The sequence below is a fragment of the Pteronotus mesoamericanus genome, unplaced genomic scaffold (assembly GCF_021234165.1).
Source record: "Pteronotus mesoamericanus isolate MK-2021 breed Mesoamerican mustached bat unplaced genomic scaffold, CSHL_Meso_final contig_182, whole genome shotgun sequence".
Classification (NCBI taxonomy): Eukaryota; Metazoa; Chordata; class Mammalia; order Chiroptera; family Mormoopidae; genus Pteronotus; species Pteronotus mesoamericanus.
In genome coordinates, this window is record NW_026555078.1 from 18,682,625 (window position 1) to 18,695,866 (window position 13,242).

The 13,242-nt window shown below is 42.7% G+C and overlaps 2 protein-coding genes across 4 annotated transcripts in view; one reads left to right on the forward strand and one right to left on the reverse strand.

The window, feature by feature from the left end:
* Positions 1-13,028, forward strand: part of HEATR4 (HEAT repeat containing 4) — a 34,759-nt gene extending 21,731 nt beyond the window's left edge. The window contains exons 14-16 of the mRNA XM_054567607.1: positions 790-949; positions 2,361-2,419; positions 12,870-13,028. Of these exons, the coding sequence (XP_054423582.1) occupies positions 790-949; positions 2,361-2,419; positions 12,870-13,028 (378 nt within the window). The remainder of the gene's footprint in view (positions 1-789; positions 950-2,360; positions 2,420-12,869) is intronic.
* On the reverse strand, positions 1,644-4,479 carry RIOX1 (ribosomal oxygenase 1). 3 transcript variants are annotated; one of them, XM_054567304.1, is made up of 2 exons: positions 2,245-4,479; positions 1,644-1,695 (listed from the first exon to the last, which is right to left on the reverse strand). In XM_054567304.1, exon 1 carries the CDS (start codon positions 4,416-4,418, stop codon positions 2,544-2,546), a length of 1,875 nt encoding a protein of 624 aa, XP_054423279.1. In that variant the 5' UTR covers positions 4,419-4,479; the 3' UTR covers positions 1,644-1,695; positions 2,245-2,543. The 3 variants fall into 3 exon arrangements, with proteins under 3 accessions (XP_054423279.1, XP_054423278.1, XP_054423280.1); XM_054567303.1 differs by having other exon boundaries at positions 1,646-1,695; positions 2,112-4,479; XM_054567305.1 differs by having other exon boundaries at positions 1,649-1,695; positions 2,302-4,479.
* Positions 13,029-13,242: the final 214 nt, after the last annotated feature.

Sequence of the window (13,242 nt, forward strand, 5' to 3'; positions counted from 1 at the left end):
AAGCTGTATTTTCAATAGAAAATTCAGGGCTCTCAAGAGTGCTTCAGACCCTTTTTGCCCTCTAAGCATGTGTACATACCCTTTTCCCCATCACAGAAATACTTTCTACAGTCCTAGACACAGACACATGCCATTTGAAGACACAAAACATCTGTACAGATAAGATTATAAAATCCTATTAGTAAAAAGACAAAACAAAAATCCTATTAGTTCTATCAGTATCCCTCAAAATTAAGGTTTGTAGTTGTTTCTAAAATAGTTTCCTTCCTTTCCCATTTTCTCTTCACCATCTCCTACACCAAAGTTCGTCTTTTTTGCAGATAGGCATAATGAAGGAATGAGGGACTGAAGCTGGCCTCCTAGGTTTTCTTTTTCCTACTAAACTTTCCTTAATTCCAAATCTGGGTCTGTCATCAAAAGGATGAACACTCTTAACTGAACCGGTGGTTCTTATTTTTCAAAGCTGTCAGAGGAGATGGAGGGAATAGAGGGAAAGGGGTTTTTAAAAATGTAAAAAAGATTCTTTCTTCATATATAATTCACAAAACCAAATTCACACCATGCAAGCATTTCTTAGAATCTTTTCATCATGCCCAGAAAGCTTAAGTAAAATTTCTCATTACCAGGTGTAAAACTGTCCAATCAATATCACAAGAGAACAATACTCTCAGGCATTTATGTACCACCTAATACTAATAAGCATGATGCAGTAAATTACTTTGTTAGTGCTTTTTGATGATCTGCAGCCTAATGCAGTTGTTTTTTTCAACACCATTTGTTCTGATCTAGATTCAAACACTAAGCCAAAAGGACTTGCTGACGCAGAAAATATTCAAGATCGAGATGGTCATAAAAAAAGTGAAGGCGGAAGCAAAACATATTTACTTGCAACCCAAAGAGGGGCAAAAACCACTGAAACTCCATACTTTTCTTCAAGAAACTTTTCGTGGTAGGTTTTCTAGGAGTGAGTCCTATGCCTTTAACAAGGTTTTTTTGGGATCTGATGTTTTGGGACTTAGTTGTGAGCCCTGTAGGATGAGTCAGAAAAAGCTACCTCCTTTCCTTCTTGGGCATCTTCTCAGTCCTTCTGTTTTTTTTTGTTGTTGTTTTTTGTTTTTTGCCTGCCCCAACCCCCAGCTCTTATTTGCTTATTTTATCCCTTAAAAAAAAAAAATGAATGAAGGAGCTCTATTTGAACTGATTTGAAAGTGAGGTTAAAAAAAATAATAATAATAATAATAATAATAAAACAAAACAAAAACGACTGTTAGGCACACCAAAAAAGCCTTGTGGGCTTAACCTCTAATAGTGGTTACCTCCTCAAAGTGCGGCTAGAGGGAGAACTATCATTTTTACTTTATGTACATCTGTGGTTTTGCAATTTTAAAAGAAAGACTTTATAAAGTCCTCAACCTTATATAACTGAACCTATCAGTTATGCTGATAGGATCTTAAAAGTTCCAGATACAATCTAAACGATGAGGTGCAGACATCAAGCTGTACCAATATATACTTACAAAATCTGTGTGCCCATGCGTAGCAACAGCATCAGGTCATTCAGCCAGCTGCCTACCAGCCACCACCCCAAACCCAGGTCTTCTGGTTCCAAGTCCAGTGCGCTCTCTGGTACACCAGGCTCTTTTCCACCAACCATGAGAATATTCACTTGTCAGATATAGGGGAAGTTTCTTCCAACTGCCAGAAAAAAATGAGAGTGGAAAGTAACTTGAACACCAGCCTTCCCTCATGGCCAGCTTGCTACAAGCTGATTTACTGAGGCCTATGATAGTACAACTAGGAGACAGTGTCATTGATGCAAGCAGCACTGAGCAAAAACATAACATACTCTTAAAAATGTAACTTTTTTACTAGGATTCTGTTGTTTGGGGTTCAAGTAGCATGATTAAAATGAAAAAATTACCTCCAAATTTATAGAACTGGCCCCAAACAACTACCCAAGTTACCTTTACCTCAGCCCTTACAGATTTTCCCTATCTTCCTTCTCCCCTCTCCCACATTCCCTTAAACCATGCCACATAATAATCTAGTCTCAGAAAAGGGAAACATTCTTTGGCACTTTAATAACTTTTCTAACATTCACACAAACTCACAATAACAAACATAATTCTGATCCCAACTGTCCCCTCAAACTGATGAACGAACTCAAATTAAGGATGCAAACACTTCCAAATAAAAACTTAATAATGTCTCAAGCAGAATGACACAGCAAGTGCTACACAGTACACTGAAGTCTGAGGGTGATGAAGTTGGTACTCCAAAATGATCAGGGATCAAGTTTACTTCTGTAGAAATAGCTCCCTTTTTCCACCTCCAACTTCTGCTTTTACTTTTGTGCCTAGATGAGGTGGTGGTTTCTAGAAGACCATCTGAGTTTTTTGACATTGAATCAGTCATAAAGGTAAATGTGAGCAAACTGATGGTTATTGAGGTAAGAACATGAGCTTTTCCCCCAAAAAAATGTGGTGGTGGGAGGAGAGAATCATCCCTACTGCCTTGTTTCCAGCAGTCAACAAGAAACTAGTTCAGGTAAGAGGCATCTTGGTGAGCAGCAGTCCCTTATCATATAACATGGTTGCCAAGGAAAGCTGGTCCTCCACACTGTCACAGGGCAAGTCCCCTACTCTCACAAACTCTGGGTAGGAGCGCAACAAGAGTTCCATGGCATCAGCTTGCTGGGGGAATATCTCCAAGCACTTGGGCTCTTCCAGATGATAAACACGGGAGTTTTCCACTGTATAATAGAGATACAAATGGCCTCCCTCACCCACCAGTCGAGCTATCCCATCCTGAAGCATGTGCACTTCTGTTTCTGTCGTCAATTGGGCCCCCACATTTACTGGTTCTCCAGCCTCCCAACGAATTGGGAGCCCATAAACACTTAGTGCCCTCTCCCTATCAGTCAACACAGGGGGCAGAGAATCATGGATGAAGTCTTTGGCTCGCTGGTCAGCCACAGCATCGACAGGGGCAAAATGTCCCAAGCGGGCAACCAAGACCCGCACCTTCTCCATGAAAGCGGTTCTTCGAGGATCTTTAGAATCCGAATGCTGGGCCCCCATGTAATCCATGAAGTCTCGGGGCAGCCCTCTACGAAACTCCACATTTTCTTCCATTGCAGCCTGCACTGCCAGAGGCAGTACGGCCTCCAGGAAGTCACCCCAGGTATTGCGCTGGTACGTGGACAAGGTGAGGTGCAGAGAGTGCACTCCGTCCTGGCATTCGGCTTGGTGAATGAAACCCCGAGGAAAATAGAGCAAATCTCCAGGTTCCAGCACAGTCTGCAGCACTGGCTCACCAAGGTCGTCCTGGCTGAAGTTGGGGCTGGATGTCAGGGCCAGTTCCTCAGTCGGGACCCGGGGTCGGTAGACTCGCCAAAGTTTTCTACCTTCTAGCTGCAACACAAACGCCTCGATGTCGTCGTAGTGGGGAGCAAAGCCCTGCGAGTTGGGAGGGGTGAGGTAAACATTGGAGCCCGCCATGCTTCCAAACTGCTCCTGGAGCACAGCCAAAAACTGCCACACGGTGGTCGAAAAAGCCTGCGGACAAAGAAGGCGCAGGGAACAGCCGGCCTGGTACAGGGACCACGCAGCGGCGGGCAGGGCGCGGCCGGGGGGATTCAAGGTTTCGCGCCGCCCGTTGATGTAGCGCGCCGCGTCCAAGTGCTGCCCGAACTGCACCTCCTCATTGCGCAGCATGGAGTCTAGGTCTGCGGTAGAAAAAAGACCCTGGTAGTAGCTGTGGTCCTGCCGCCGCACCAACACCGCCTCCCGCTCCCACAGGCGCCGGTAGAAATGATCGGGTGGCATGGGCGCGATGAGCCACTCGAAGAGACGAGCCGCCCGCCGCCGGCTGCTGGGGATGCGGTTAAGCTCGGCCAAGACGCGCTGCAACGGAGAGTCCCAGGATAACGCCCCGCCCGTGCTATCCACCTGCGGGCCCGACAGCGTCGCTGGGGCCACGGACGGTGGGGCAGACGCCAAGTGCTGGGCCGAGCACAGCAAGGCCGAGGTCTCCACCACGCGGGTCTGTGCTGTGGGTACCTCCACCAAACGTGCGGGAGTTTGCTGGGAGCGGGCCGCGGGCGAGGCTTCCAGCAGCTCTGCAGGCCCGTGGTGGCTGTACGGCTCTCGCCAGGCTGCATCTGGGGTGGCCGCCGGCCCACCAGGCAGCGGGTCCCGGGGATCGTCCCCACTCGACTCCACCCTTGAGTCCTCGCTAGGCAGCGTCTGGGCCCTCAGCGCGGCCATGCGGGACGCAACACTTCTCCTCAGCTGCCTTCGGATCTTCCTGGGCCTCACGGGCAGGACCAGCACCGACCCGCTGTGCGACTGTGGCTGGCGCCGGCGTCTCAGCCGCCCACGCCTCAGCAGACCTGCACTAGCCCGGAGCCCGTCCATCGTGGAACCCCTCCCGGAGCCCAGCCGCAGCAGGAGAGTCAGGAGTCTCAGGCTGGCCTCCACTGCTGCAGGGAACTGTGGGAAGGGGCGGGCCTCCAGCCACCGCCGGGGTTGGCCACGCCCACCATTCCTCCGCCCAGCGCCTTGCACTCACGCTTTAAGCAGACGGTACCGTAATTTCTTTCTTTTACAATTCTATAAAACATCATCTGTATATTATATTGTGTTCACCACTCCAAGTCAAGTCTCCTTCCCGTCACCATTTATCCTCCCTTTACCTTCTCCCCACCTACCCTCCTTTACCTCTGATAATCACCCTAAGGTTACCAACATTCATGCCTTTTTTGTTGTTGTTGGTTTTTCCTTAATCCCTTCACCTTTTTCACCCAGCCCCCCGCTTCTGGCAGCTGTCAGTCTATTCTCTGTCTCTGTGAGTCTGTCTCTATTAGTTCATTTTGTTCATTAGATTCCACATATAAGTGAAATTACATGGTTCTCGTCTTTCTGACTGGCTTATTTCACTTAGCAAAAGGGTACCTTAATTGAAATGCGTGGCTTCACACTAGAGCTGCGGAGTCTCTGCCAAATTAACAAGGGTTTCATATTTAGAAGGCAATTTCAAAAATCAAGTTGCTGGGGAGTTGCAGAGAAAGAAAGTTGGCTACTTGACTTTTTATTCCTTCTAGTCTCTGCATATTGCAGTGTGCCCCTGGATGTCCTCATTTCTAAACAGCATGTTCCCCAGCAGTTTTGCACAGGGAGAGCATAAATCTTATTTTCAAGAAATGTCCTCAGGCAAACTTCAAGATTTTGCTCAGACCTTGGGTTCCCCAAGTCCTCTTTACTCTGCAGATGACGTTATTGATTAAGCCCTATGTAAGTTCCTCAGCCTAACTTCTCTTTGTACTTTCTCCATCACAAATTCTTACAGTCGCTGTCTTCTCTCTGAAAAAGGAGTTACCAACTTTTCTACTTGCATTCTTGTTATCTGCCCTTCTCACCACCTCTAGAATTTTGTTTCATTAACTACAATTTCCCTCTCCAAAATCTTCAATCTCCCCTCTGAACCTTAAATTGATCTCTTAAATGTGCATCTCTCATTTAGCAGGCACTGTGGTAGGCATGAGGGTGCAATTGTTAAGAACAACATAGTCACCACTGTCTCCATGTAACTACTGTTGTTTTGTACATAAAGGATTACTTGTTTTCATTTGAATCACTTAATATAAATTTCTAGGAGTGGAATTGCCAAGTCAAAGGGCAAGCTCATTATTTGTGATTATTAGTAGATTTTACCCAACTCCCTCCAAAAAAGTTTACCATGTTGCAAGCAGTCGTGAGTAGATTAGAGTACATGGCTTCCAGAGCCTTTTCTGTGGTTCTGTTTGATCTTTCAATCCTCTGTCACATTCCTATTCAAACACTTGCCAGATCTTTTAGATTTTATCACTATCCATGTGCCATGTCCACTCTTTTTATTTCTCACATGGTCTGTTACAGAAGTCCTCAACTGAGGGTGATTTTGCCTCTAGAGGGAACACTTTGCTTGTGGGGTAGGGGAGGGGAGATGTTACAACATCTAGCACAGCAATTTTCAACCTTTTTCATCTCACAGCACACATAAACTAATCACTAAAATTCTGCAGTACACCAAAAAATATATTTTTTTGCCAATCTGGATAAAAAAGGTATGATTTTTATTTATTCACACCAGACAGCTATTGTGTTGGCTGTTGTCATTTTTTTATTTGACAATCTAAGGGAAAAGAGGTCAGTGCCCCTGACTAAATAGTGTGGCACACCGCTTCAAAAATCACCGATCTACCAGATAGATGCCAGAGATGCTACTAAACAGCCACAATGCAAAAGACAACGCCTCCCCACAACAGATAATTATTGGAACCAAAATGTCCATAATGCTGAGGCTAAGAGACTCGGGTTTATTATGTCCACCTAAGAACGTCAAGCCTAAGGAAAAGTCTTGTAAGAGTTTATTTGAGCCAAATTTTCGGGACATGCCTGGAAGCAAGATCTCAACGGATTGAGAAAATGCTCTGGAGAATGGCAGTTTTGTAGCTTATTTTTATACATTAGAATTAAAGGAGGAGACTTAAGGATGGTATTATGATATCATTGGTGGTAAACTAAGGAGGCAGAAGAAACCAAAGCAGGGGAATCTCTAGGATTGGATAAAAAGCAAAATGGAGAAACACTTCTTTTACCTTGCTGGGTACAGGATAGGTAATAATTAACATTTATAGCACATAGTGATAGTATTTGGGGAACAAGATAACAATGAGGGGCTCTGTGGTCTCCTGCTCTGGTGCCAGCAGTTTTGCTTTCCAGGGGTAGGAAAAGAGAATTACTCCGACATATCAAAGTTTTGTTATCCTAGATACGTAAGAACTATGGACTGAGCTCACTTAAGGTGGATTAACCTTTGCTGAGAAAGCTACAGGCCTGGGACATGATATGTCCAGTTAGCAACTTATAATCAGATCATCCTGTGTGGTTGCTTTTGGACAGGTCTGCCACGTGCTCCCCCGGCCCTACTGCCCACTTGTCAAGTTTATTATGTAGCCTCTTTTTGTTCACAGTTATAAGTAGCCTCCCAACTAGTCTCTAATTTTAATCTCTCCCTAGCCAATTTATAAAGTAGCTACAACATTGATTTTCTCAAGTTGTGGCCCGAAATGTAACATCACCCTACTCAAAACCCATCTATGTTCCCTATCGACCAATCTAAGCCGTTCAGTTAGGTACTAAAGTCATGTGGTGTAACAGCTTCTTCAGCCACAACTCTGCTAGACATTACCTCTACAAGTTAGACTATTTGCTGTTCCTTGCTTATGTTCTCCTCCGTACATTTCATCATACTGTTCCCCTAAATGCTGTCTGACAATCATCTTTTGTCAAACCCTAATTAAAGTTCATTTCACATTCCATTTCCTCCCCAAAGTAACTCCCATCTCTCTAATCACAAGAGAACTTTGACCCTTTTACATGAGTTTAGCACATTGTGCCTCTTTTGGTGTATTTATATACCTGTCATATTCTTTTCTAAACTTCCTAGACTGTGAAATCATTCAAGGAGAGGATTTCCTTATGCCTTTTGCTCTTGTTTTTAGCACACTGCTTTTCACACAGAAGGTGCACAAGAAATGTTTATTGGGAAGCAGACCAACCAGAATTGAGTCCCTTTCACTCATTATATGTGGCATTAGCTCATTCAAGTTACTCTGTCAAAGCTCAGGAATCCTATCCGTAAAATGAAAATAATAATTGAACTTCTTTATAGGGTTGTTGTAAGGATAAAATAATGCATTTAAGTCATTTTGCACAAGGTCTGATATGAAGCTAAACACTTAAAATGGTAATAATAATTTGCTCTTACGGAGCAAAGCCCTGTATGACCTATGTAATGACTGGAGGCCACTGGCCTACTTCAAAGGAACTAGGAGTGGGGGAGGCAGAGAAGTTCTTGAATTGGGCAGGATGACAGAATGGGATAGGGAAATTAGAGTATTTTTACATATGCCCAGTGAAAGTTGAGTCACTGGGGACAATATCAGACAAGGCCATTGTGTGAGGTGTGGCTCTGCACAAAGTTACCTGGCCAGGAGCCAGAGTAGTGGCTGAAACCGTCTGACATTCTCCTTCCAAGTCTAGGGCTGCAGTGTCTAGAGGAAGGGACAGCCAGGGGAAGCCCCCTTCCTAATTGACACATTGGCTGTGTGTGTGCTGGCAAGGCCCAGATGTCAGATCCCCTGGGGAAGTGCTGAAGAAGGAGGCAGGCCAAGTTTGTCAATAGGCACTTTAATTGCCTGTTCAAAGAGATTGGTTTTCAATATACGATGGACACATTCTGCAGTGAAATGAGGGGCCGGAGGTCGGGGGTGATGTTGATGAGCTGTGTTTGTCTGCTTGCAAAGCTGAGGGACAGTCTGCTCAGCTAGAGGAAGGCTGTGAAGTTGCCTTTTCCACATCCTGGACAAATATCTCCCCTTCCCAGGCTTTTCTGTGACCTCATCCTTTTTTTCAACATTTTGTGATTTCCTCGAAGAATATTGTTACTGGCTGTTTCCTGGTTTCCCTTGTGACTGGGAGGTACCTTTTGGATCCTGACTTATCTTTAATTTTATCACTTTTCCTGTAGCTCTATTTAGTTCTTACAACAAAAACAGCTATTAATAACCATTTTCAGAAATATAACTTAAACTTAATGACATCAAATAATGTTCTTAATATATCAGGAGTGGGGAAAAACAGACAAAATAAGTAATACAGTAGGATTTCATGAGGGAGATACATATTTCACGTGTCAATGTGTATGTGTATATCTATCTATCCATTCATACGTAGATCCATTCATACTACTGAAAAGAGTTTGGAAGTCTTTACACTGCAGTATTTAGTGGTTATCTTTGGTGGTGGGATTCCAGGTGGTCTTTATTTTCTTCTTTTTTGCTTATTTTTATATTCTGGATTTTTCACATTGAACATGTATCACTTGTGCCATTAAAAATATGGGGTTTTTTAAACCACAAACTTCACTTTCCCTAACGTATCTTATTTTTCCTGATCTCTTATCATTGATTGCTTCGCTCTTCTGTTTTTTTTTAATCAATATAATTCTCTTAAAAAAAATAAAAGGAACTTGATGTTAAGATTATCACTGATCTTTTTACTATGTCTATAGTTTTGCATTTTCCAGAATGTCATATAATTAAAATCATATATTATATAGCCTTTCAGCCTTTCAACCTCCTTAAACACATTTAGCAATCAATATGTGTTTGAGGAGGTTTACCCATGTCTTTTTGTGACTCAGTAGCTCATTTATCTTTGACCACTATTCCATTGTGTAAATATACCACAGTTTGTTTTTCCATTCACCTATTGAAGGACATTTGGTTGCTTCTAATTTCTGGTGATTATGAATAAAGCTGCTATAAACATTCATGTGTAGGTCAAACTTACTTTTTATTATGACTTGATTTTTTCATTTCAAGTATAATATTCAAAGAGTATAATAAAAATAATTGATAAATAGAGGAATACCATCTTAAAAGTCAAAATTAAATGAAATGATCCATTATAATGGATTTATCTATTTTTTAAAAGCAGTGAAGCTCTGTCCATGTATTTCAGTTGGTTAGAACATCATCCCAATAAACCAAGATTGTGGGTTTGATCCCTGGTCAGGGCACATGCAACAATTACCCAATGAATGCATCAATAAGTGGAATGACAAATTGATGTTTCTCTTTGTTTCTCACTGTCTCTCTCTTTTCCTTTCTCTCTCTCTAAAATCAATAAATAAAAAAAATTTGAAGGAATGAAAAACAAGATAATAAATAATATAAGTTGGTTCTTATTACAAGGTCTGTCCCAAAAAGTCCAGCTATTGTTAATACAATTAAAACGGTTTGCGTGACATCGATGTAACCTGGAAGCCAAGGAGAGTGGACTGGAATGCACATGCATGAACAATAACAACTTCACTGTACTAGTCAGTGGGGGCAGTAGATGTCCTTGAGTGGGCATGTGTACTGTATGGCTGTTGCATTCAAAATAACTGAATGAGAAGAACAACGAATCTGCATCAGGTTTTGTGTTAAGCTTGAACATTTCTCTACAGAAACTATTCTGGTGATTCAGAAGGCTGCAGCTATGGGCAACTGGTGATTGGCAACTTCATTACAACACTGTGCCCACTCATGCATCACATCTTGTGCAGAGTTTTTTGGCAAAACATCAAATCACCCTGATGACAGACCTGCCTACAGCCCAGATTTGGCGCCCTGCGACTTCTGGGCTTTCCCAAAACTAAAGTCACCTGTGAAGGGGAAGAGATATCAGACCATTGATGAAGTTCAGGAAAATATGACGGAGCAGCTGATGGCGATTGGGAGAACTGTGTGAGGTCCCAAAGTGCCTGCTTTGAAGGGGACTGAGGCATCATTGTCCCAGGTACAATGTTTCTTGTATCTTCTTCAATAAATGTCTCTATTTTTCATACTACATGACTGGCTACCTTCTGGACAGACCTCATATTTAACTAGAAATAATGAAATATGTATCTGAAATTACGTTATTTTTGAAATAAGAAATATTAGCCTCCTGACTGGAACTGCCATCTTCCAGTAATTTGCCAAAATGTCTAACACAAAGGGAAGGAAGAGAGGCACCTGCTACATTCTCTAGGCCTTTTAGAAGACACAGAGTTGTTCCTTTGGGCACATATGTGCAAATCTACCAGAAAGGTGATATTGTTAACATCGAAGAAATGTGCACTGTTCAGAAAGGAATGCCTCACAAATGTTGCCATGCGAAACTGGAGGAGTATACAGTCTCACCCAGCATGCAGTGGGCATTGCTATAAATAACTAAGTTAAGGGCAACACTCTTGCCAAGAAATTAATGTACATATTGAACATATAAAGCATTCTATGATCTGAGATAACTTACTGAAACATGTGAAGTAAAATGATCAGTAAAAGAAGGAAGCCAAAGAGAAAGGTACCTGGGTTCAACTGAAGCACCAGCCTGCTCTACCCAGAGAATTACACTTCGTGAGAACCTATGGAAGGAGCCTGGGCTGCTGGAACCCATTCCCTGTGAGTTCATGGCATGATACATGTTAAAAAAAAAAAAAAGGCCTCTATACTGTTAAAAAAATTACTATAAGAGGCATGGTATTCTTTCTGCAAATGTGTGAGTGAGTATATATCAAAATCTGGTATTAGACTTTTGAGATTAATTAAAGAATAATCAAGTATAAAAAGCAGAAATAATTCCATTAAATTCATTAGACATCATAATAAAATTTTTCCTATTTATTTAACAAAAAAGGACGATATATATACACAAAGACAAACTCACTGTTTGTAGTACCACTATAGGCTTGCTTCCCTAAGTACACAATCTGATATATTCCATTTTGCCTGATTCCTATAAAAAAAGAAAAAAATATGGTCGATTTATTATGCTGCATTGTCAGGAAAGGTCTTTTTTGACAAGGCATTAAGTGAAAACTGAATTCTTTTATAATTTTATACATGTGATGATTAGAAGAATTTTCCATAAACTAACTTCTAGCCCCATACATTTCAAACCTTGTTTTTCGTCCATTACATTTCCTTCATTCAGTGTTAGGCACCATAGGACATATTCTTATCAAATTGTGGTCTGGCCCTTCATGTCACATCACCAGTTTAGTGGGCACTGTGGGCAGGAGTAGATTTCCTGCGAGACAATCTATGCCAGGATAACTAGGAGTAACCTACCTAGTTAGTAGGAGCGACACACCGTAATAGGCAGGACCCCTGCCCTGGGGGCTCAGCTTTGGAGGGCTCAGCTCCGACCTCTGCCCACAGGCCTACCCACAGAGCAAGGAGTCTACAGGACCAAATGGGCATGCCCTACTAGAGCCCACGCTCTGCCTTATGGACCGCACACACTGGGTACCCAAGACTCTGGAATTTTCTGCCCATTTGTAGGGTTTCAGTGGACTTGTGCCTTCCCAAGGGTGGCCAGCATTGCAAGCATGTGTACCCTTAGACTCAAGGGGTGGCCAACAGTGGTTTGGAGCAGTATGTGAACAGAACTTGAACATGCAGTCCGAAGTTTCCATGTGTGTATGTGAGGTTCTCACAGTGGGAAATGGAGCTGGGAATGGAAGGAGACGGGTGGACTGCAGGTCAGCTTTCCTGCACTGCTATGTTCTGGTTCCTTACCAAAGAATCTAAAAATTTCAAATGCAAACCTGGTCTCCTTGCCAAGGTAAGTGATAGAATGTATTTTACTTAAGTTTGTTAGCTTGACTTATGACATTTAAGTATGTGGTAAATGGGCTTCCATTTGCACTTTTGCCCTAAGCTGAGAATTCATTTGGGAATGAGGATATCCTTATTATTCTGTGGAGTAATATAGAAACCTGTTTCGATATCAGAACCATTTGGGCTCCTGGGGATGCTTTAATCTAGCTTTCACCCAGGTACAAGCTCAACCCTGGCCATCACTGCATTGGTTTATGGGGTTGAAGTAGAGCAGTGCTGAGTCGCCAGGGGCTGTTCACCATAAGTGAATCCATCTCCTCAACTCAATCCAGGAATAAGCCTTTTTAGTCTTAGATACAAGAGTGTCCCAGAGTTGCTGCTACTTCTGCATAATAATAAAGACATAGAAAACAGGCTAACCCCAAGGATCACCATGCAGACAGATGCTCAAGCCTTCTTGGGTGGGCAGTTCAGGAGTGTTCTCCCCATGAGGCTCCTGATTGGGGTCAAAGGAGGCAGGTCTTGAATACATAGATTCTATTTTCTTACTATAGAAGTTCATAGAGCTATTCTGATAAACCATGGATGAAGAGACTTTCTTTTTGAGTCTTCCATTCACAGGGGATCACATGTTTTGCATATGCACTCATGTGTTAATATTTCTCTTCAGCCTTTGAGGCCCCGCACACCAAATCCCTGGTCACAGAGTCCAGTCCTTGGCGTAAACACAAGAAGCAAAGGTCACTCATCACTTGTCAAAGATCTACGCACCACCCGGGAAAAAAGGATTGCAATGGGACCATTTGGATCTGACAGCCCAGGTTTCTAGCAGGCTAAATACTCAGAGATAAGGTTTCCCAGGGCCATATCCTCTTCATTTGAAAGGAAAAGCGATCATTTCAAGGATGAACCCTTCTCTTGCTCCACAACACAGATAGCAGTGAATCCAGTCATATTCTCTTTCATTGATGTATAATCTGTCACTATGCTTATAAATAAATATCTATTTAACAGTAGACTTGGTTTTTTAATACTCACTGTTT